Source organism: Ascaphus truei, chromosome 5 (genome assembly GCF_040206685.1).
Source record: "Ascaphus truei isolate aAscTru1 chromosome 5, aAscTru1.hap1, whole genome shotgun sequence".
Classification (NCBI taxonomy): domain Eukaryota; kingdom Metazoa; phylum Chordata; class Amphibia; order Anura; family Ascaphidae; genus Ascaphus; species Ascaphus truei.
The window spans coordinates 262,753,034-262,776,472 of NC_134487.1; the positions used below are offsets into that span (position 1 = coordinate 262,753,034).

General features: G+C 38.8%; 1 protein-coding gene across 4 annotated transcripts in view; it reads left to right on the forward strand.

Annotated features, from left to right (window-relative positions):
* ATP10B (ATPase phospholipid transporting 10B (putative)) overlaps window positions 1-23,439 on the forward strand; it is a 255,531-nt gene that overhangs the window by 209,067 nt on the left and 23,025 nt on the right. For all 4 annotated transcript variants that reach the window (XM_075601935.1, XM_075601934.1, XM_075601933.1 and 1 more), the window contains 7 exons: window positions 3,419-3,504; window positions 8,357-8,463; window positions 12,496-12,627; window positions 14,527-14,654; window positions 15,270-15,522; window positions 16,831-17,060; window positions 22,885-23,076. In XM_075601935.1, the coding sequence (XP_075458050.1) occupies window positions 3,419-3,504; window positions 8,357-8,463; window positions 12,496-12,627; window positions 14,527-14,654; window positions 15,270-15,522; window positions 16,831-17,060; window positions 22,885-23,076 (1,128 nt within the window). The remainder of the gene's footprint in view (window positions 1-3,418; window positions 3,505-8,356; window positions 8,464-12,495; window positions 12,628-14,526; window positions 14,655-15,269; window positions 15,523-16,830; window positions 17,061-22,884; window positions 23,077-23,439) is intronic.

Sequence of the window (23,439 nt, forward strand, 5' to 3'; positions counted from 1 at the left end):
TTCCTATTGTAGCTGAGGAATCATCCTAATTTATGCTTCCAATGCTTTGCAGGTCCCTATGTCCATACTGAATGAACATTTGGGAGATTAGGCAAGGTAGCAACATGGATTCCTAAATTGTTTAATTTGATATAATGTTATAAAAATTTGCATAGTTTCACTGGCAGGAACATCTCTCTCTTTCTCTGTCATTTGTGTTGCTCCTTTTCTTATTCCCCCCTTTCTCTCGCTTTTGTTGCACATTCTTTTTTTATCCTGTTACCTCTTCTCTTTAACATTTCCCCCTTCTCTCCCTGTCTTCCCTCCTGACCTATAAACCTTAGCATTGATGGTTTGCATTTGTGCTTGGCCCTTTCCCACACTTAAATCTCTTCCCCACAGTTTCCGTGTGTTCTCAACACTGCTGCGGTTATGGTGAAAGAAGACACATGACCTGAATGTACTGTAGCACCTGGTATTACAGATATAGAAATACTTCTTGTACTCGGTGCCGCAGACAAACAACCAAAAGTTTGCTTGGGAGAAGATGCCATGATGGAGTTGTGTGGGGTCTTCTGAATGGGTCCCCCTGCTTCGGTAATCCTTTGGTGCCGCGACCAAAGACAGTATGTCTTGCTACATCTGTATGTAACTTATAATACACATCCCGCAGCAGTGCTGATGACTTGAAGAGGCTGCATGAGTAGATTTAAACAAAGGAATGGCATGGCTGCGGAAATGCGGAAGATTGGCCAGCCTGCCAGGAGACTGGGATACTGCCTTTCTTTTTCCTTATTGCTCTGGTAATGACCAGTGTTATTGTAGAAGATGGGAGTAAACCAACAAATCCAAACATCTCCAAACAATGGACACCAACCCTTCCATCGTTGTATGTCCCACATACGAAAAGTCGATTTAAATTGAGAATTAGTTCATCTCTGCTAGGATAAAATAACTGCACAGTCCAGCAGTTTAACCTCGAATTATTAGAATCAAATCACTACATACTGTATCATATTCCCCAGAACATTAACAATATTCTGCTTTCCCCAAAGTGCTTAATGACAAAGATAATTAAAGTTGACATTAATAGCAGGTCTTCCCTTCTGGTGTGGAGTATGGATCAGAAACATCCCTTCATATTGCCTTTATGTATTGTGATATGATTGAACTATAATGAAGCTGTACGTTGCTTTGTTTCCCGTGTTGCCTAAAAGGGAATAGTTTTAATGCCAAAGCTACAATCTCTTCTTTTTTTTTGCGTATGGTGTGAAATTGATGGCAAGCAGGGCCTATTTTGACAATTGTACTATGGCTGTCTTGGGAATGGGAAAGCAAGAGATGTGAATATTCAATCTGTTTCCCTGGTCTTTTTATCTGGGTATGCATCTGATCCTCCCTAATACCCAAATTGTATTAGCAGACACGCTTTGCAAGGTGGTGATATGAAAGCACATCCATCTGATTGTGTTAGTTGCTGATGAACATCACCACATATGGTGCATTGTGCATTTACCTACTCTGCAACTGGCATCATTATGCTCCTCTCGCGCTGTCATTATGGAATACATCTTGAAGAGGAATCTAATTAGTTTCATGCTTGTATGCAGATAGGATTTCTCACTTGTGGATTATGTGCTGGATTTCTCTGTTTCGATGTTTGTGTGCCAATAAGGACATGTCTTTCCTTTGGATGATTTGTTAATTATTTTAGTTGTGAGTATTATGTTCAGTTGTAGCTAATTGGATGCTTTATATTTGATTAGCATGGTACATTTAACCTTTCTTACACTCCCACAGTGTACTAATTATTTTGGAAATTGAAAACTGGGCTAGAACGGGGGCAGGTAGCAGGCAGTGAAATTATATAGGTTAATTGAATCAGGAGATATGTCTTCCACATACAGTAGCACTGTGTAATGAAGCCAGGTGGACCTTTTAAAATGTTTTAAGTATAGCTGACCTTTTAATTGTAATTTTTTTGTTTATTTTGTGTTGCTGTGTCCGTGATTACTAGGCATCAAAAATGATCATGTAAATGTATTTAGTTAATAACAATTGGAAACTTTTTTCCCCACTTTAATATGTGCATCAATACAATCCACATAATGATAAGTAATTGGCTAAGTTGACGATCGTTCTTTTGTGATCAATCGACGAAGATTCGGCTCAGAGGTTCACTAAATGGCTACAGAGAAGTATTGATTCAGTATCTGTGACTTTGTAAATGGTTGCTATAGAAATAAAAAAGGCTTGCTACATTATAATACATTTGAAAATGTACAAGCGGGCCCCGCTCATGCAGCGGGTTCCGTTCTATGGTCCTGCCGCAAAGTGAAAATCGCCGGAAAGTGTAACTGGCGATTTTCTGCATCTGTGCATGCATAGACCTGCAATCTCCCCTTCTGCACATGTGCAACCTCCGTTCTGCGCATGCGGACCCTCGGACGTCCCCGTTCTGCGCATGCGCAGACATTGCGGCCCCCTTCTCGGTACTGCCGGATCGCCGAAAAGCAGTGCGCCGAGAATCGGAGCCCTACTGTAATTCCGAGTTGTTTAAACAAAAATGCTACAAGTATTTACTCATAGTACAGAACTGATTTATTTAAAAAAAACACACGTGTAGGATATTGCCTGGTCTGCAGCTTTAACTGATGGCTTGTTAGTGGTTTGCTATTGTGGTTTTTCAGTGAGGCTGCAGATCCTGCATCTGAGCAAAGTATGCATAGTAAATCAGCTGTTAAACTTAAAATGTGACCCTATGGCAGCGAAAGCTCGGTTTTAACACATACCACAAGCTATTTGATTGCAATAAAGTATGTGGTAATCCACGGTAGGATTGCAGCACTTTATTTGTTATCTCAGGAGGTTTCTGGTGTCTTTCTCTTTTGGCAAGGAATTGCACCTTTATGATGTGTAATAGTATTTTTATTAATTAATAGTGTGCCAACATTTTACTAGCACATTTTAATGGAGAGTGATGTCCAATATAATAACATTATATTAACGTATACTGATGCAGTAGGTAGCGAGGACCCTGCTCCAAAGAGTTTCCATTCTAAAAGGCCCATCGGATCATGTATAGAGCATCAATAATGCATTTAATCATAACAAAAAGTGTTCATGGTAGTGACCATACAGTATGCTGGTTCCCTTTGCAAGGTTACAGAAGCTGATGCATCATAGGATGTGAGTTACCCTGTTACTCTTTCACTTATGTACTGCTGAAGTTACATATACAGTAATACATTTTCTGTGCATAGCAGAAGCATCCTCCAACAAAAAAGTAATTGACCGCACACGTGTAGTTGTTCTGTGTTTTCTGCTGTATTAAAGTAAACCTCTATCTCATTAACTATAATAAGGTCATTGTGGGCTCTTGGTTAGAAAGTTAATACAGGGGATTAATGTTAACCTTTTATTGCTCCGTGTTTTCTAGGACTCACCTTTCAACCCCGAATCCTTCAAAAATACCATAGTCTGTGAGAAACCGAATAATAATCTCAATCAATTCAAAGGCTACATGTGAGTGTGTGAAGTCATTATCATGTGGCCATCTGTTAAGAAAAATACTTATTTTTTTTGCAAATGTTTTAGAAAATACTCATTTGGAACATTGAAAGTAATACATTTAGATACTACTTACGCTTTAGTGGATATTCGTTCTAGCAAGGCTTACACTTGCTACAGTGCACTTTTGATAGTTACTGTTGAGAAAGCTTATTTTAAAGGGACAATCCATGTTAGGACCAAAGGGAACAAATTCCAATGTCATGTTAAAGGGTCTCACCTGGGTAATTAATACCTTTACTATCCAAATACGACCCTATATGTATTTTTAATGTATTTTTTGGAGTTTGATTTCCTCCTGTGTTTTTACCTGTTGTGAGATGGGTTTGTACCACCATGTCCCCCCTCTCCACCTCTCCTTATCTTTATTGGTTCTCTAATAAGGACAGGGTGGAATAAGGGTAAAGAAAACACTTGATTGACAAACACGTCCTCATTCAGAGGCTCCAACTGGCTGACTGTAGGATTACAACATTAAGGTGTTTATTAGCCAATATACGGTACGTTTGAGACACTTTGCCCCATGCTAAAAGCGCACATGGCCAGACTTACTGTTTTCGGTGCCGTGCACAAACAAGCAAGAGGATGTGGTGCCAAAAACTGTGTCTCCCGGGATGGAGCTGTGGGGATTCCATGCTTCTGAATGGGAACTCTGCAGGGTTAATCCTTTACTTGATTGCACTGTGGAAAAAGTTATCAGAAGCCCTATAGTGTGGAAGAGCTTTGCGAGTGGATGAAGGGAGGTCCAAAGCAGCTCAGAACTCTTGAGGCAAGAAGCAGTCTCCATGCAAGGGCTAAGGACATTTAACCCCCCGTGATTACATACAGTAGATGCTGGAATATGGGTATCTGCATCATGCTGCGAGGAGTAGCAGACTGGGATTGCTCGAGAAGCTGCTTGCATGGCCATATTCAGTCATCTGCGTCATCTGCTCAACCCCCTTGATGACTGAATATGGTCCTACAGTATTCACCCTCCCGATGTAGATACCCATATTTGGACATCTACGTCAAGTGGGTTTAAATATCCTTAGCCCATGCACGGAGACTGATCCTTATCTCGCGTTCTGAGCTTCTCTGGGAATCCCTTCATCCACTCATGAAGCCCCCCGTGTTGTTCGGTTTCTGATATAGACTGTGGCTGGTGGCTCTGAAGGATTAACGCTGCTCGGGTCCCATTCAGAAGCATGGATCCCCACAGCATGAATACTCTGTGCGGCACCGAAAACAGGAAGTCTTGCTCCATCTGAACCTGCATAGCACAACAAAAGAGTATTTCTTGTGGTCTAACAACACATGTTCCTTCAAAGTGTTGCTGTGTATAAAATAAAAATGGGAGAAGGCTAGAAAGAAAGGTAACAGGAGAGGGAGGAGATGTCACATTATATAGGATTAGAGTTTTAACTTTTTTGTTTGTTAAGGAGGAATTTATATTAAGAATCTAGCTGTGGCCCACTCAGAGACCCGAAAAAGAGATGTTAATGGTTATCAATAAAAACCAAGATGATTTTGCAAACCTGCTGCATCAATATTAATAAAACAAACCGTTTTCCAAGGTTGTTCGTGCATCAAAGCAATCTCTTCTGGGTAAACATCTTGACAGAATGCAATATCTATTTCTGTACAGTTGTATAACTCAAACATACAGTAGCTAGGCATGGTTCACCCGGGTTAAGAGAAGCCCATAAAAAAGAGGGATAGGTAAAAAGAAAACATACTTATCTAGACAGCCACAACACCTGTAATATGCATGGCACACCAAATAAAGTGATTTGTCTTTGTCTGCTTGACACCGGTTTGTCAACAGGGCCGTTAATATCCTTATTTGCATATCCACGCCAGAATCTTCATAGCATATTCATGAACACCGTTAAGACAGTTTATTGATTTTCTTTACAAGATGTGTTTATCTATTCGTTAGATGTCATGTCAAGCATGATGTTTAACGTCATTTATCTACAAGACTTTAGATCGTTCCCTCTTTATATAGTACCAGGCCCACACTGGTGCCTGTCACACAGATAATATACAATGTGTCAATGTAAATGCCTGTCAATGCCAAACAAAAGATTCACCCGTCTCTAGTTCTGGTGTTATTTATTACAAGATGTGTGGTAGCACACGCAGTATAGCTACCGACGCTTGGTGAATGACAAATCAATGTTTGTGCTTTACATGGTAAATGCTTTATTTGTGTACAGCACTAATAGCTAACTTTTATGCTTATGGAAATATTGATTGTTAACCTTCGTGTCCATTTTTTGTGGATTTTAAAGATAAGGAAGCATTTAAAATGAAAAATAAACACCCTTGCCAAACCACTACCAACATCAATCATAACTGCAGCCTTCAATGAGGATCTTAATGATGGGCTGCCACATTTTAACAGAACTTGCCAAGACAAGAAAAAGAAGCCCCTTTAAAACTAGCACTCATCAGGTGAAGAAGATGATTTTTATAATATTAAAACATAACCTTTAATGGTCCCTTATCATAAAATAATATTGGACAAGCTAGAGATACAAACATAAACTGCATGTAAACTAAAATATAATTGACACTAGTGCTCTCTCTGATCCACAGAACAATAGTTTCTATGAAGTGTCCTGTTGTAGCTGTTGCCGTGTGAAAGGCAAAACAGTATTACCTGGGGTAGGCAGTGTAGATCTAACTGTGTACAGTGGTAAGCTTCGAATTGATGTTAATAGTATGCACTAGCTGTGCCTAATATATAGGTACACGGAAATCTGTTTCAATTAAAGTATATAACTAGGATACCATGATAGTCCCATATAGGGTATATTCTATGGCCCTAGTTTATTTAGCTAGAATTACTGCATTGCGTTCGCTAGAACGGTCGTAGCGGGCTTGTTGACCAAGTCTGGGATCTCTATATAACAGACTAGTGAAGCCTAACCACCAGATAGACGGAGCAAACTAGCAAGGTCTATAAAATATTTATATTAACGACTAGAACATATAATGTGTAATCCTATGTCTAAATTGCTATAATGCCGTTTATCATTTTATACACTATATACACTGAGAGAAACTGAGACTTAATAGGTACAGGAACACCTATGGAGATTGCCTTAAAGCCCATAGCCCAAATGAGAGAATGGGTAGTGGGTGTACTAATGTGTATATCTATACACTATCCTAGATCCTGTGTGCTGCGCTGCCATCCTACTACCATCAGGCGACCACATTAGTACACCACTACACATTCTCTCATATGGGCTTATGTTGTAATATTATAACTCATCTTCTTCAGCTGACGAGTGCTAGGTTTAAAGGGGCTTCTTTTCTTGTCTAGGCAAGTTCTGTTCTCTAGTCCTATATTTGCCCCATGGCACCGTCACACCCCAATAGACTGTTGCAAGAACTTCCTTCCCCTCCCCCACCTTTCCTTGTTTAATTATACTGCCACATTTTAAACCTCAACCACCTACAGTTTGGAAACCGACGTAGGCGTGTAATATAGTGCGCGCGTCAATTATAATTGGCTGTGTTAGCCAGACGTTTATATACTTGGGATGCGCATGGCCGTGAACGGTGGAGCGGCAAACCAGGGAAAATACAATAAAATTTTCTTTTCGCGCTGCTGCCGCGCCGCAAGCCAATCACAGCGCGGCCAAATGCTGTGACAGTCACGTCCCATAACGGCACGCGTCACCTCTTGCACCCTGGCAATTAAACGCCCACACCATGTGCATGCAAAAGGCCAGGCGCACGCGCAGCAGCAAGGACTATACAACAAGCCTTACACAGTCATTCAGTTCATTCTTTTAAATGATGTAGGAGCAGTGAAGGACTTGAATTGATCTAGTATATTACCAATACTGTGGAAACAAAGGCAATCACTTTTCACCCACGTATGGTAGGTCTCTAATACACCATTACAAAAATGAGAAGTACTCAACAAATTTGGAATATGTATGTTTAAACCTAGAGATTTGCAGATGTGTCTAAAATCAGTTTTGTTTTAGAATATTTTAATACTATTTTTCGAATAAACGCTAATTTTAGAATATTGTTATCCATTTTTTCACATTTCCCGTAATCTATTTTTTTTAATTTATTTTATTTGCAATTTTTTACAGATATTTTCCAATTTAGAATTTTTGCAATTCGGGCAAATTATTTGCCCACCTGTGTTTAAACCCTTGAGTATCAGAGGTGCCCTTAATTTACTGCCATTCCCTTTGACATGGATACCAGTTTCCTCATCCGTCTTGCTTTTTTTTCTGCTATATTTCCCCTAATTTGTTACTAATGATATATTATATTGTAGCAAAGTTATATCAGCTTTGTCATTTTTGATTGTTATACTGAAAACAACAAAGTAAAGATGGTGAAAAAAGGAATTACCAGTGGATCCCATGTTATGTCCATAATATCGTACAACATATTGAGGTGTGTTGTGATCTTGTGACAAATGACTTAAATCACTTCTTTATTAATCATTCTGGTGATTAGGTCTTTGTAGGTGAAGTGGTTTGAGAAGTGAGTATTTAACCCACACAGTATGTGATAAAGCATTTCTAAGAACATTTACGATCGTAGACATATTCAAAAAGCCCCATAACATATTTTCACTCAATATTTTTGTGAAATGCTGGATATTATTAGGAAAAATAAAGACAACTTTGTAAGTAATGTATGTTCTAAAACATCTTTGTGTGGACTATGCAGAACTTCCAGGAATCAATTTTACTCCCAAGTAATAATCTACCGATCTACTAAAAATCTAACGACTGGATACTCCAGATAACATGACTCTTTTTTTTTTTTTCCCCATATGTAGGGAACAGCCTAATGAACAACGGACAGGATTTGGCAGTGAAAGTCTCTTACTTCGGGGATGTACAATCAGAAACACTGAGGAGGCCGCTGGTATTGTGGTATATGCAGGTACAATCATTTTGTATGTAAACCTGGGCCTTGCAGATGACTGGTAGAAAATCAGACCTGCACATTAAAGCAGCAATCAAAGCTGACGGGTTTTTTACATTTTATTTTTCTCCCTTTAATATGTGCATCAATACAATCTACACAATGATAAGTAATTGGGTACGTTGCCGATCGATCCGTTCTCATGTGATCGATCCGTTCTCATGTGATCGATCGGCGAAGATTCGGCTCAGGGGTTTTCTAAATGTCTGTCAGTGCAGCAGAAGAGGACCAGAGATGCAAAGTTCTGTGTGGAAGATCATGTGACCAGGCACTAGATACAATTGGTGCACTGCTAGAGAGAGGGCAGGGCTCACAAAAGGGTGTGCCAGAGCCTGTTTCAGAAGTGGAAGGGGATGTGACACTGTAAATGGTTGCTATAGAAACAAAAAATGCTTGTTACATTAAAAAGTAATTCGGAGTTGTTTAAAAAAAAAAAAAAAAAAGATCCTACAAGTATTTTTTTATAGTAAAGAACTGATTCATTTAAAAAAATACACATGTAGGATATCGCTTGGTCTGCAGCTTTAAGTGATAATACATCTCCTGTTGTTTTGATAGTAAGAACCGAGACCAGATAAATGTTATTGTTTTGTGGTTAGAGACCTGTTAATTTTCAGATTTTTCACTAATTGAGACTCAACCAAACTCATTTTTACATCAGTTCATTTAGGCAAATGTATATTTTTAAAGTCATATTGGGATCTTTTGTAGGAAATTGAGTCAATGAGTACTGTTGGCAATGGTTCTATGGAGAAGTATCCTGTTCTGCGTCTCGGGCAGCAAGTCATTTTTCTCTATAGAAATATTTGGCATATCAGAACCACTTGACCCATTTGCATATTCTTCTATCTATTATAAAACCATAGATCCAATTAGACGCCGGGCTACACTTTCCGTTAAGAAGTACTTCCCCAAATTCTCAGAGCCTCCCTTTATAACATTACCTTTTGTTCTATAACAGGGCCATTGACCGCTTTTCCGGGGCCCAGGACTAAGTGTGGTGGCGGGGGGAGGTTTGTACTTACTAGAGTAGGCTGGGTTTGCCATTCGGGCGCTCTCCACTGCCGGGCAGAGCATTTCTCTGAAATTTGCCTTTCTCTTCTTGTACCTTGAGGAGGGTACCTGATGTATTTGAATGTTATCTAATCTGCATACTGTTATCTAATCTACCTATTTTCCGTACAGCAGCTTCTTATTTTTGTTCTCTTGACTCTTGTCCAATCAGTTAGTACAATCTGCTATTGCATTATACTTATATCTCATCAGTGTCTATTTTACTTTTTTCTGCTCTAGGCAAGTGGTAAATGCAGTTCCAGTGCCAAGTGAAAATAGCACAAATGGTTCATGACTGAAATTAGAGTCAGATATATTAAGCTTGCTATACCTTGTTGAGATCAACCAGAGGGCAGTGCACATGCACTAATGATTACATTTACTATACTTGATGAAACACTACAGCAGTGTCCAGCTGTTTGCTTCAAGATTTAAAACTCTGGAGATCAAATCTCTTTCCAGCACACTTACAGACAGACTGGCCAATTACAACAGGAAGCCAGTTTTGGAATCAAATATTTCACACTTGGATATAATCCATCTTTTCCCATTGCTTTCATTTTACAGAGAAATCCTGGATTCCGATTTCCAAACTATTTAATCTTTCAGCTTTGTCCTATATTTTGTCAGTGTTATTTTAAACTGCACCCATTGATAGATTCAACCTGTTTTAAATGCTAAAGAGGCACTGAACCTTTTGTGTAATAAATCCTCTTTATCTTGAAAAATGTGAACTTGTTTAAATTGGTAAATGAAAAAGTAGTAACACTTAGTACCCCCTTGTATTATTGTACTTCAGTCACTGGAGTTCTATGTAGATGTACTATAAGCCTAAACTAAAAGCCTCAAAGCCCAGATTATGTATACAGTACTACTGTATATTATATAAATATATATATTTATATATATATATATATATTTACCGCTGAAGAAGGTCCCTTTGGGGACCGAAGCATCGGGCTATGACTACATGTTGGGCCAATTAAACCTTACTACTTTGTTTTTCATAGTGCTGTGCTGGTATTTTGATCACTTTTTGTGTTCTATATTGACTGTTTTCAATCGCTTTTTACAGAGCACCACTTACTCCTCTGCGGAGACATTTAACTCTGTGTGTGCGGCCATTTTGTCCTGTGTGTGTGTGTGTGTGTGTGTGTACATATATATCTATATATAGTTTTGTGAATAAACCTGCAATTATCACACAAGAAAAGGGAAGCAATGCACTCAGATTGTTTAGTTAGATGATTCTTGTTGAGGTTCGTGGTGCTGGAATCAGAGCAGGAAGACATGCTCTGCCGCACATACAGTACACAGATAAAAATATGCACCTATATATACAAAATTTTGTACTGTAGTTATTTTGCAGGTAACAACAATGAAACCACATAGCACTATAAAAAATGGATTTGAATAAATATATTTGTATTATGTGTGTGTATATATATGTGTGTGTGTGTGTGTGTGTGTGTATATATATATATATATATACAGTATATATATATACTATATATATATATATATATATATATATATATAATTAGTGTGTATGTATATATATATATATATATATAGTCTAATAATAATACAAATATGCACCTTTAAATATAAAATCTTGTAGCTATCACTGTATGTGCGGCAGAGCAGCTCTCCTACTTGAGGGAAGCAATTCCCATAACCCTCCAACTGCAACTTGGGACTGTGTGTTAAAAGTATTTAACATGTTTATTTATTGTTAATATCTTTTGTACTAGGACTTGTATCCTAAAAAAGGGAGTGAAGTTAAAATTCTCATATTAATCCATGGGTTCAATTCCTGCTTGGGGAAAATGTAATGTCATATTGTGCCGAAGACAGCAAGTCTTGCTACATCTGTTTTCATCCATCCATGTCTTCTCAGGATGTATTTTAAATATAGATGTATTGACATCAAATATTTGACTTGAGTTTCAGTTGCTTGAATGACCAATGATGGAGGGGTAACTAGGTGTTTTTGCACCCGGGACAATTTCTTCCAACTGCACCCCCACAAGTACACTGACCGTGTATAGCACACAGACACACAGCCTGCTGACACGCACACAGCAGCACATGCATTCCTCCTCATGATCACATTCCGAGGTCCAGCCTATGTCACCCGCAGCCTATGTCACCCGCTCAATGCTTCCCACCACCCTCCTCACTGACCTGCACTGAACAACCATACCGGTCAGTCTGCACTGCCGCTAATAACCACGCCCGATCCTGATGTCGCGGTAGTAATGCAGGATGGGTGTCCAGTGACCAGCTGCAGTGCTGACTGGCAGGTTATTCAATGCAGCGTCAACACAGGTAGCATGGGGTATATCTGCGTCCCTCATCAGGCTATGCCCGGGGCAGCTTGCCACCCACTAGTTAGATATTACCTTTCAAGGAGGTCAACAGAGTGACCTGGTTGCTGGTATAGTGCCCAATAACTCAATGAAATACTTGGTACTATCGATGCACTGTTGGATATACACTTATTTCTAAACCTACAAGACAGTGGTGCATCAAATATTAAATGTTTCTACAGTACTGTATTTGGCAGAGGACTCTATTTGCACTTTTGTTCATTACTATACCCCAGCTTCAGGCTCTCTGATGAGTGATAATATAAAGGCATTTTAACCTTTTATCAGAATCTTTTGATGGCATTAAATATACATCCTAAATTGTGGGCATTCGTGAGAACTGCATTTGAACAGATAAAAAAAAAACTGAATATACAGTGTCACAATAATATGCAAATCTTGCTAATACAAGAGCTGTAAGGGTCAAAGTGGTTAATTAATACTTTTGATTCTGCTTGATTGCTGGGAACAGCAGGCAGCGCCATGCTGAGACCGCTATACAAAGTGTGTGCATATCCTAATATATTTATTAAAATCCATGTTGTTTTATGTCTTTTTCCACAAGGGCATGAGACCAAGGCGATGTTGAATAACAGTGGTCCCCGTTACAAGCGCAGCAAGATCGAAAGACGAATGAATATCAATGTTTTCTTCTGCGTTGGGATTCTCTTCATCATGTGCCTCATTGGAGCTTTAGGTCATTATCAAATCCTTTTCTCTTGTCATGAATAGTGATTTTTTTTTATCGTTCATAAAGGAAGTTGAAGTAGTAGGGAAGTTAGTGCCATTCATTTTTTCGATCGTTTCAGTCATGTTTTCTTATCCCAAATGATTGGACTGTGAAGGGTTTAGATTAAATGAGCGTAGTATGTGGCTTGCATATTTTCAGGGGAGGGGGGGTGTTTGGATGTTCTCTCCAGAGCAGTGGTCTCCAACCTTTTGCCTTACAGCAAAAGGAAACTGGAGGCACACCGTTTGCAAAAAAAAAATGCTGCAACTCAAACTCAAAATATATATATATTTGGAACATGGGGCTTTGATGGACTAGCTTGCACCAGGATTAAACTCTGATTAACTCTGACATTCGGCGTGCCTATATATGTATAGCTTTATTATTTATATAGCGCCTATTTTATGTCCATAGCGCATCACAGCAGTAATACACGTGACTATAATATAACCCGTAATGGGAATAAGTGCTTCAGACATGACAGTCTCAATAGGAAGAATGGTGGGGAGGGGGTATTAGGCAAGGCAGGGGGAGGAGTAATTGCCCTGGGAGGAGTGCTGCAGCACGACCGGGGTCCTCCACGGACCGGTGACATTTCTGTCGGTCCGCAGACCCCCATTTGGAGACCACTGCTCTTTAGTTTAGCAAATCTATTAAAAACTTGTATGTTTGAAGATCTAATGCACAAGTAGAAGATAGTATCTTCTTACAGTAAGTGGATTATCCACATCAGGGAAGTTTTCTTTGCGTTGGAGAGCAAAGTCTAAAATGTTGGCTGCTAATGTTCCGTATAAAGATTTTTTAATTCAGCGTTGTATCTTTTCCTATTTAAAAATCAAGTATAAATAGTTAACATAGAAGTCATTTTTTTGAAGCCTGCAATTATTTGCCTCACCAAACTAGTCACGATGTTTCAATTAAATGGCATGGTTTATGTCATTGTTTGACTTAGTGGACTTATTGTAAACAGAAATAAAACATTACAAAAATAAAGGTAAAAAAGAGAAAGTAAAGTTGACCTATCACAAGCGTGATATCCGAATAATGATTTTGCAGCTTCTTTATACAGTAGCGTTTCCATGGCAAAACTATGAAATGTCTTGGCAATTTTTTTTCTTCTTTCCTTTGCAATTTCGATTCCTTGCTCATCTTTTTGCCAAGTCTTGGATGGCTAACATAAATATTTAAGAGAAAAGAAAAGAGGATGATTGCACCTGATAAAAATAGTCTATCCAAAATTTCAAATAATTCTACAGGCACTTAGTACAAAATCACACAAAACCCAACCTCCATGAGCCTGAAAATATATGCATAACTTTGTTGCAAATGCATAACATTTTGGGAAACAATGGCTGTTTTGCATTCCTAAAATTCTTCATCAGGGGGGAATGGCTAATAATATTGTGAAATTAGTCTTAGATTTTGCAATTTTGCAAGCTTTCTATGAATTTATAGTCTATAGTCGGTATTAACCGAATCTAGCCATTTTAGAGCATTGTTTTTTTTCTGTAAGCGAATCTGGTGATTTTAGAGATTTTACAAATTCTCATACTGAGCAAAATTGCAAAGCACATTGATTTAATGCTTGACAAATCGCTTGCGAACTCTGACATGGTCGCAATTTTTTTCACGGCTGAAAGGACACTATTCGCTTGGTACGCGACCTTGGCCGAAGGTTATGCACATCTCTACTTGGAAACATATACTGTAATCAAGATACTGTAAGTAGAATTGCCCTGTGATATCTGGCTCAGGCGATCACCATACAGTACAGTACATGCAATTTATGGCATCATCATTTCAGGGTAAATTAGATGAAAAATGTCATTTACTAATTCCATCCCATGATCGTTCTTTTGTTTGCAGGCCATGGCATTTGGTCTGCCAGGTTTGCAGTACCTCCATTATTTGAAGTCCCAGATGTTAATGGCAACTTTCTCAACCCAGCTCTTGCTGGTTTCTACATGTTCCTAACAATGATTATTCTGCTACAGGTAAACGAAAGTATTAGGAAGCTAATATGCAAATGTAGACTGCGTGCAACATATCTCATACTGGGCAATGGTTATATGCCACTTGACATCCATTTCTAAAATAAAACCGGCTGTCCCGTAGCAAATTTTATTTACATTGCACTGGAGAGGATAGATTCAAGAAGCATTACGTTGTAGTTATTCCTACCAGTGGTAATATAATATGTGAGGTATTTTCCATATCATGTCAACTGCTTGATGCCACTTTGGTTTTCAGCATATTTGACCATAAAACAGAAAGATCGGTTTAAATGTTGGCGTCGGCTCCTGGTGACCTTGGGCAATTCACTTTATCTCCCTGTGCCTCAGACTCCAAAAATATAGATTGTAAGCTCTACGGGGCAGGGACTCATGCCTATGTACAGCGCTACATACACTGTCAGCGCTATACAAAAAAAAAAAAATTATTATTATAAGTTGCCCAAAAGGCAAGCTTGGATTACCCATCAAGAATGCAGATATACATTAATATAAACAAATGTATGTAGGTTCTAATAATGTATTCATCTAGAATAGGAACATTTTACATTATATGCTGTTGAAGACACTGACTCTTATTTTCTTTCTCTACATCAGGTCTTAATCCCCATTTCTCTCTACGTTTCTATCGAATTGGTGAAGTTGGGCCAGATCTATTTCATACATAATGACCTTGATTTGTATGATGAGGAAATTGATTTATCAGTACAGTGCCGGGCACTGAACATCACTGAGGATCTTGGCCAAATTAAGTACATCTTCTCGGACAAAACGGGAACACTGACTGAAAATAAAATGGTTTTTCGGAGGTGTACCATTGTTGGGAATGAATTCTCTCATCAGGAAAATGGTAATTTACAACTTGCTGCTAGATGCTCATTCGGCATTTAGATAACTACTTTGACTTCAATCAAGTGTGAACACAAACTAAAAAAAGTCATTGCTTTATACCACTAATTGATTAATTATTTTCCATATGTAACCATACTTGCAATTTTATGTTTAAAACCAACCTCAATTAAGCACTCGGCTGCCTTAATGTCATTAATTTGCAGCAATTTATACTACAGCCATGTGATAACTTCTCCAGGTATGTGAATCCGTCTCACTCAAATAGTTAATCAATTCTTGCTTTGAAACTGCTAAAATGCATGATGGAAACTCTGATAAAGGAATCTATTAACTAGAGTTAGCCAACGGCGCCTCTCCTTTTAATCTAATAAAAATGGAAATATGGAAGTACAGATGTAGCAGACTTCATTGTCTCCTCTGGTGGAATATAGTGGGATAATTTGATATGTTCTGCACTAGTACTGCCATTAAATCCCGTGGAAACTATGATATTCTGTGCTATTACAGGAAATGTTGTGTTATCTGGGAAAATTTCACACATCTGTATTATTTTAACAGGAAGCAGTTAACTGAACACTATCAGTTTGGTCTATTGAGTTAAATAGCCATTTCCTTCATTTTCTTTCCGTGTGATTTTCAGCTCTGGAGACCCTCTGCTCCCCGAGATACATATCCCTAAAGATGCTGCCAGTATCTTAATCCTGTTTAAAGGTAATGCAGGCCAACAGGAGGCCACGAGGGATGATGTCGCTGCTTCCTATTGGCCCACCGGACCTTTAAGCAGTCATATTGCGTGCCCAACCAGTTTTGCTACCAGCAGCCATTTGAGGAATGCATCTCTGATAGCCGGGTGTCCCCAGAGCTAAAATTCCAGCGGTTCAGCCCCGGAGATCCCCTGCTTTTAACCTAGAGCAAAACAAGTAGAAATGCTGCTTTAAGCTCTCCTCTAATGAGGAGTTGTGTTATGCTTGCATTAAAGACTTTCTTTTTTTTATTTAAACATCATCTGGATAATACTGTAGGTTTCCAGGCGCTGCATAAATATACTGAATTTCAACAGACAAAAGTATGCCAGATGTTTTAAAAGTGATTGTAATGGAGATGCCTCCTACAAAGTGAAACATCGTTAAAAAGAAGTTTTCTATAATCATGCAAATCTTTTTACCATCAAACACATTCAAGACACGACTGTCAAGGAACTCTGCTTTCAAATATTTTTTTTCCCCCAAAAGCTCAGTCAAAAAAATTTTGCACATGCCCCACAATGTATTCAATTACTGATTTGCTGTCAATTGCTCATTCACAGCAAAACGTCTGGAAACCTACAAAGAAGAAGATTCTGATGATGAAGACGCGACAAAAAGCCCAAACTTTTCAATACAAGATCTTGATGTTGGCAATCGGTCCACCCTGAGACATAAGAGCCTAAGGGCTTTGAGACGGTGCCAAAGTGCCCGACCTAACTTCCATGGGCATTTTCGGAATAAATCGGAAGGACGCTTTGACATTTCCCAAGTGGCTTTCAGTAGCCCAATAGTGAGTACCTATATATATTTGCTTTTGTTTGTGGGATATTATGAGAAAATGACATCAAGCAATCTGCATAAAGTTTCCAAAAACCAACAACCACGCTGCCAAGTTGATGAAACAATTATTATTATTTTTAACATACAGTAATAGGAATCCATTGCTGTGAAACAATTTGGAAGAATTCAAGAGACAGATTCATTGACCTGAAAAAGCCATTAACTGTTCACTTTAATAGATGTTTAACAATGTTAATAACTATTGTGAGGAAAGCTAGATTTCTTCAATGACTAGTTTGTTTCTTTTTGTCCTTTCCAAAAGTTTGCTAAACCCTCACAACTTAAGTGTAAAGTGCTCTTCTTAAACTTTGGCAAACAGCTTTCCACGCCCTTCTAGGATATTCTTATAATCATTCTTATAAGATTGCACCTGGTCACTGATTAAATTGTGATCTAACTTCTAAATGCTTTCATATTGAAGGCAACAACAGAACAGATAACTGTGATATACACCAGCGGTTCCAAACTCGAGTCCTGAAGAACCCCCACAGGTCAGGTTGTAGGGATATCCATGCTTTAGCACAGGTGCTTCAGTCAAAATGTGGTAGGGCCTTGTTCAGATAGGCTGGTAGCTTGCCCAGAAATGTATTTGAAGGCAAGACAGGAGAGATGAACTTTGCGCCTAGACTCAAGTGATGACCAATCTAGTTCTTTGAGTATTTCACAGTGATGTGTGTTGTAATTGCATTGGAGGATAAAGTGGCATATTGAGTTGTGGAGGGTATCAAGTTTGCCAAGGTGAATTTGGGGTGCGTGCCACATACTATGTCCCCATAGTCATCAGCATCTGCTCTGCTGTGCGATGCGCTTTCTGAACAGCAGACTTAGGGAGGATTTGTTCCTATATTTCACACCTAGTTTGGCATAAGTTTTGTATGTCAGGGTATCAATGTGCAACCCAAATGTAAAATGTGAGTCAAACCATATGCCCAAATATTTGAAACTAGTAACAGGTGCTAGGATGGTATTAGAGTTGGTTCTGATCTGGAGCTCATTCATTGGTAGCTTTAGAAATTTAGCCATGGTCCCAAATACCATTGTGACAGTCTTGTTAGTGTTTAGAAACAGTTTGTTTTGGGAAATTCAATGTTCGAGTCTAAAAAAGTCAGATTGAAGTTTGTGTCCAAGGTCAAAGAGGTTAGGGCTGTGTGCATATAAGATTGTTTCATCTGCATACATGTGTATTGAGGCTCTCTTACAAGCTATAGGAAGATCATTAATGAACACTGAGAAGATTAGGGGCCCCAGAAAAGAGCCTTGCGAGACGCCCCAGGTGATATCCAAGGGGTTGGAGTTAGTGCCTGAGAGACACATGTTGGGATCTGCCTGATGGGTAGGAATGAAAACAGTTTAAAGCATGCTTCCCTATTCCAGAGCACTAAAGTTTGTTTAGCAAGATAACATGATCAATGACATCAAAAGCTTTTGCAAAATCTAGGAATATTGCACCAGTAAGTTGTCCCAGTTCCATTCCACACTTGATCTCATTGCAAACTTTTAGGAGGGTAGTTATGGTGGAGTGTTTGGGGTGAAAGCCAGATTGGAATTGGCTAGGGAAATTTGTCTTGGTATAATAATTGGGAGTGTACACATTTTCCATGACTTTATATAATATTGGGAGAAGAGAGATTGGCCTGTAGTTTGAGACCAGTGTTTTTGTCCCCACTTTTGAAGATTTGGACACTTCCGGCAGTTTTCCAGGTCTTGGGGATATGACCTGAAGACATGATAGAGTTGATTAGGGAAGCAAGCGGTTTGTCAATGGCTGGGGCACCAAGTCGTAGGAACTTAGATTGCAGTAAATCAGGTTCACATTGGCCGCTTAGTTTTAATTTGAGAAGTACTTGTGTAATCTCCTCTTCGGATACTAGGACAAATTTTAAACTGTGGGCAGTGTTGTGAGAGGGTGGGGCTATAGGGGTACTCTCAGTTTGGGTTGTGTTTTGCTAATAAATTAGTAGCACATCACACAAAGTTGAAATGGCAGATAACGTCCATTAGGGTGCAATACACCACATCACTGGTCCTTCTTATTCATTAATGTGGCCTATGCATTCGTGGATGAAAAACTGCCACTGACTTGTTTGGAAGTTATTGGCTGATCGCAATGGGAGCTGCTGCTTTGAACATTATTGAACAAAACTGAGAGAGAACTTGGCTGATCTCTCACCTCAAGTTTCATTAAGGGTCTGACCTTTTACTTTTCATTCTACCTATCTGTATGCTTTTTCTTTTCAAAGAAACTTGCCGTTTGTCAGACAAACTCAATACCTCCATGAATAAGGGATCAGTTCCTCTCAGACACCCTACTTTTTTTTTTTTTTTTAATATATATAGGAATCTGGGGGTCTCCATAGCTGAACCACATTGATTGCAGCTCTGGGTACTCCCGAATGCCAGAGATATTTACAGATGTAGCAAGACGTAAGGTCATCAGTGCCATGGTCACGCAACTGCGATGGTCGCGGCACCGAAGGATTAACACTGCGGGGCGTCCCATTCAGAAACATGGACCCCCTGCAGCACGATCGCGGTATACCCTGTCTCCAGCGCTGCAGACCTTTGCTTGTTTGTTCACAGTGCTGGAGACAGTAATTCTTACTACATCTGCACCAGAGAAGGTGCCGCCAGTACTTCCTAGAGTATACATCTGAAGCGTAATGCTATCTGAAGCGTAATGCGGACCTATAAGAAGCTGGGATGGACGATGTCCTATTTCCCCACGTGACGCTGGCAATTTAAACCTTAATTTTGATGTACCTGGAGGTGATGCTACTGGCGGCACCTTCCCTGGTAATGATCTCTGGAAGCAGGGAGTCTCCAGAGCTCGAACTAATGCTGATCAGCTTAAGAGCATCTCTGCTTCCTATATATGTAAATACATTAAAAGAAAGTTCTTCTTTAAGCCTTCTGATTCCCATTTTAACATTTATCTGGCAATATAACCTACTTTCTACCACAATATAACCTCACTTTCTACCACTCTTTGCTTTTCTCACTTTGGGGGTCTATGTACACTAACAGTACAAAAGAGGAACAACTCTGGGGCAAAGAAACCTGCATCATATGTAGAGATTGTGAACTGGTCATGTGCCGGCTCGCACATTTCTTCTGCACATTTTTCCATCCTTCACAATTCAGTGACACTTTTCGCTGTTTTTAAATTTAGACCTTTTTCCATTTCCATTTCTGACCAACATTGTTGACAATTTCCCCAATAGTTTTTTTGTTGTTAAATTGTTCAATTGCCATTTTCTTTTTGCTTTACAAATGGCAAATTTCGCTTTGTTCATCAAGTTTTTTGAAAGGTTTGTACATCTCTAATCATAGTTTTTATTTTAAAAACAAAATCATATTGCTTTCAGCTGAATTTTTTTCTTTAATACTATAATGCAGTTATTCCCCCCAAGAATTGGGGGGAATACATCTACTTTTGCCTTTAAAAAAAAAAAAAAAAAAAAAACACTTGATTCTTAAATTCTGTGCCCTATTTTTTTTAAATATAAAAAAAGCTTTTTGACACTGTAGATACGATTTGTCACAGTCCTTTCTGTAAGAAAAATCCCTGTAGATTAGCGCTTTCCAAGCTGTAATTTTAGAATGATGAATTTACATCATCTCTCGCATGAAAATGTCTATTTATTTCCGATCCCCTTTGGTGTGGAGTAGCTATTTTTTATAGTAACAGTAATGCTTCCTACCTTTCAGTAATGCTTCACTTGCCATATAAATCTTTCTGCCTACCCAGCCAATTAGAGGCAATCTTAAACCGCATCATTATTCATACATTTGTCATGCATCACATAAGACATTTCTTATTCCCACCATGCAAACTCAGGTGTAACATGGGGAAAGCATTAGTTAGAACTCTTTAAAAATAGTTATTTTGTGGGGGGTGGGGTTTATAAAGCCATTGTGCCAATTTGATTGCTTATGTGAAAGCAAAAATCACTTATTTCCTGCAAAAGAAGTCTCATCTGTACAATATTAGGCAAACCTATTCTATATATAAATAAAACAAGGAAACTAGAACATTTATAACAGTGTAGTGGAAAAATGTATATTGATGCTGGCAATGAAAACAATTACCAGCGTATATTTTACTACAGTAAATCTTAAACGGGACTCTGCTTTTGCATGTTAAAATAGTAGGCATAGAATACATTATTGGTAATATACCTTCCAGTGTGGGACATCTAAAGGACTTTCTCCCGTGTTTGCTCCTAATAATCGTTAGATGTACAGTAGGAGCTATAAAAAAAAAGTCATAATACAGTATAAATAAAGAAAATTCAAATGTGATGGATCAATGCAAGTTGTAAATATGGATAAAATATGCTGACATTGCATACCATTCATTAAAATGAAACACTTGCTATGATTCTTTATACTATAAAGTGCTGTGCAGTCAATAAGAATGCATCAATTACTTAGTGGCTGAATTTGCATGGGTTTTCAGCCTTGGTCATCTGTACATTGCCTAAACCAGCGGTGCGCAAACTGGGGGGTGAGATTTTTTGGGGGGGCACGGGCGGTTGCAGAGGTCCTGCGCTCTTCCCAAGGCATTTTAATTAAATGCCGTGCGGCCGTACGTGGCCTCTGCAACCACTACCTACTGAGATTTGGCCGGCTTCAGGACACGTGACAATGGCAACGCCTAGGGGTCATGTGACTACATGGTTGCAATGGTAACATGACGTCAAATGACGTCGCGGGAACATGATGTCACACGACCCCGTGGCGTCACTTGACGCCGTGAGCGGTAAGGGGGGGTGCACAACAACGGAGGAGAGCAGGCGGGGGGACGTAGCAAAAAAGGTTTGCACATCCCTTGCCTAGACCACAACTCATCACCGGATACCTGGCTGAATAATGACACTATAGAATAATCTATAGTTCTTAATGCCAGCGTTTGTGGGTTAAGGTGTGGAAAATAATGTTGACAGTGGGGAAAATTTAGCAAACTGCTTAAATGGAACACATACAGTACAGTATTACTGCCTTTTTCTGATGTCTTGGAATGCAGAGTTTCCTTATTGGGCATCTCTTGCATGATTTACTAGTCATTGAGATGCTGTAGTTAGAAAGGGTAAAGATGCATCCTTCTGCTGTTTGTATTTCAGTTAAATATATGCTGTGAGGCAAGCCTAGAGCAATTTAACACTTGTATCTACTTTGCTAACAGACTACAATGTATGCGTAGTTCCTGCATATTATGTATATTCATATATTTAACCATCCATTTTGCAGCGAAGAGATACTTTGCAGTGCACTTGTAATGCACTCACAATACTACATTAATACATGGTTTAGTTTTGCCATAAAAACAGGCAATTCTTTAATATGGTATGGTATGGTATGATATTCTTTATTAATTATAATATCACAATTCACCATGGCAAATCTAACTATAATGTTACCAGGCTTCTAATATATCAAAACAAAATCTGGTAAAACGGTTAATACTGGACTTCTAAAAACAAAATCGTTTTTGTGAATAAAGTCATGCAAAAGTCATGGTATCCAAGGCATGATAGATTGATGTCAGGTCTTTATACTGTATGTATGTACAGTACAGTATGTATGTGTATATATATGTATATGTGGGTTTTTATTCTATTTTTGTGTCCGTGTAATTAAGAACAATTCATTTGACTTAATATGATTCAATCTTTTGCAGATCCCACTGTGAAGAGAGAGGGCTGTGAATGTTTTTTTTGTTTAAATGTGCAGTTGCATAAGGTTTTTAATTGGTATTTTTTTTTCTCTTCCAGGAAAAAGATGTGACCCCAGATAACATGCTGTTAAAGAAGGTCAGAGAAGCATCCGTCCAGATTGGAGCTCTGACTCCATGTAAGCCTCGAAGCAACGGCAGAGCTCCAAGTTCTCCATACATCGATTTCTTCTTGGCTTTAGCCATCTGCAATACAGTAGTGGTCTCCACAGCAACTGAACCAAGGCAAAGGGTAAGCCCGGTGGACATTCTGTTTATTAGACTCCATCCTTCTCAAACCCTCTGTTTATTCCAGCCAGAAGAATGTATTTGAACTGACTTTTAATTTCACTTGCATTCATAGCATTGTTGCCTCGAGAGACATCAATGTGAAGACCAATTTTGTGCTTGTTAAGTTTAAAATGTACGTCAAAAATGAGCCTGAACAGGACTATCTTTATAGCCAGAATGATTAACATTTCTAACGTACTGTATGTGCATCTTTCCACCAAGTTTTTTTATTTCCTAACATATTATCTTATTCAGTATTGCACTATCATGATTGCATGCAGTTAAATGCACATAAATTTACACAATGAAAAACTGCATTGAAAGG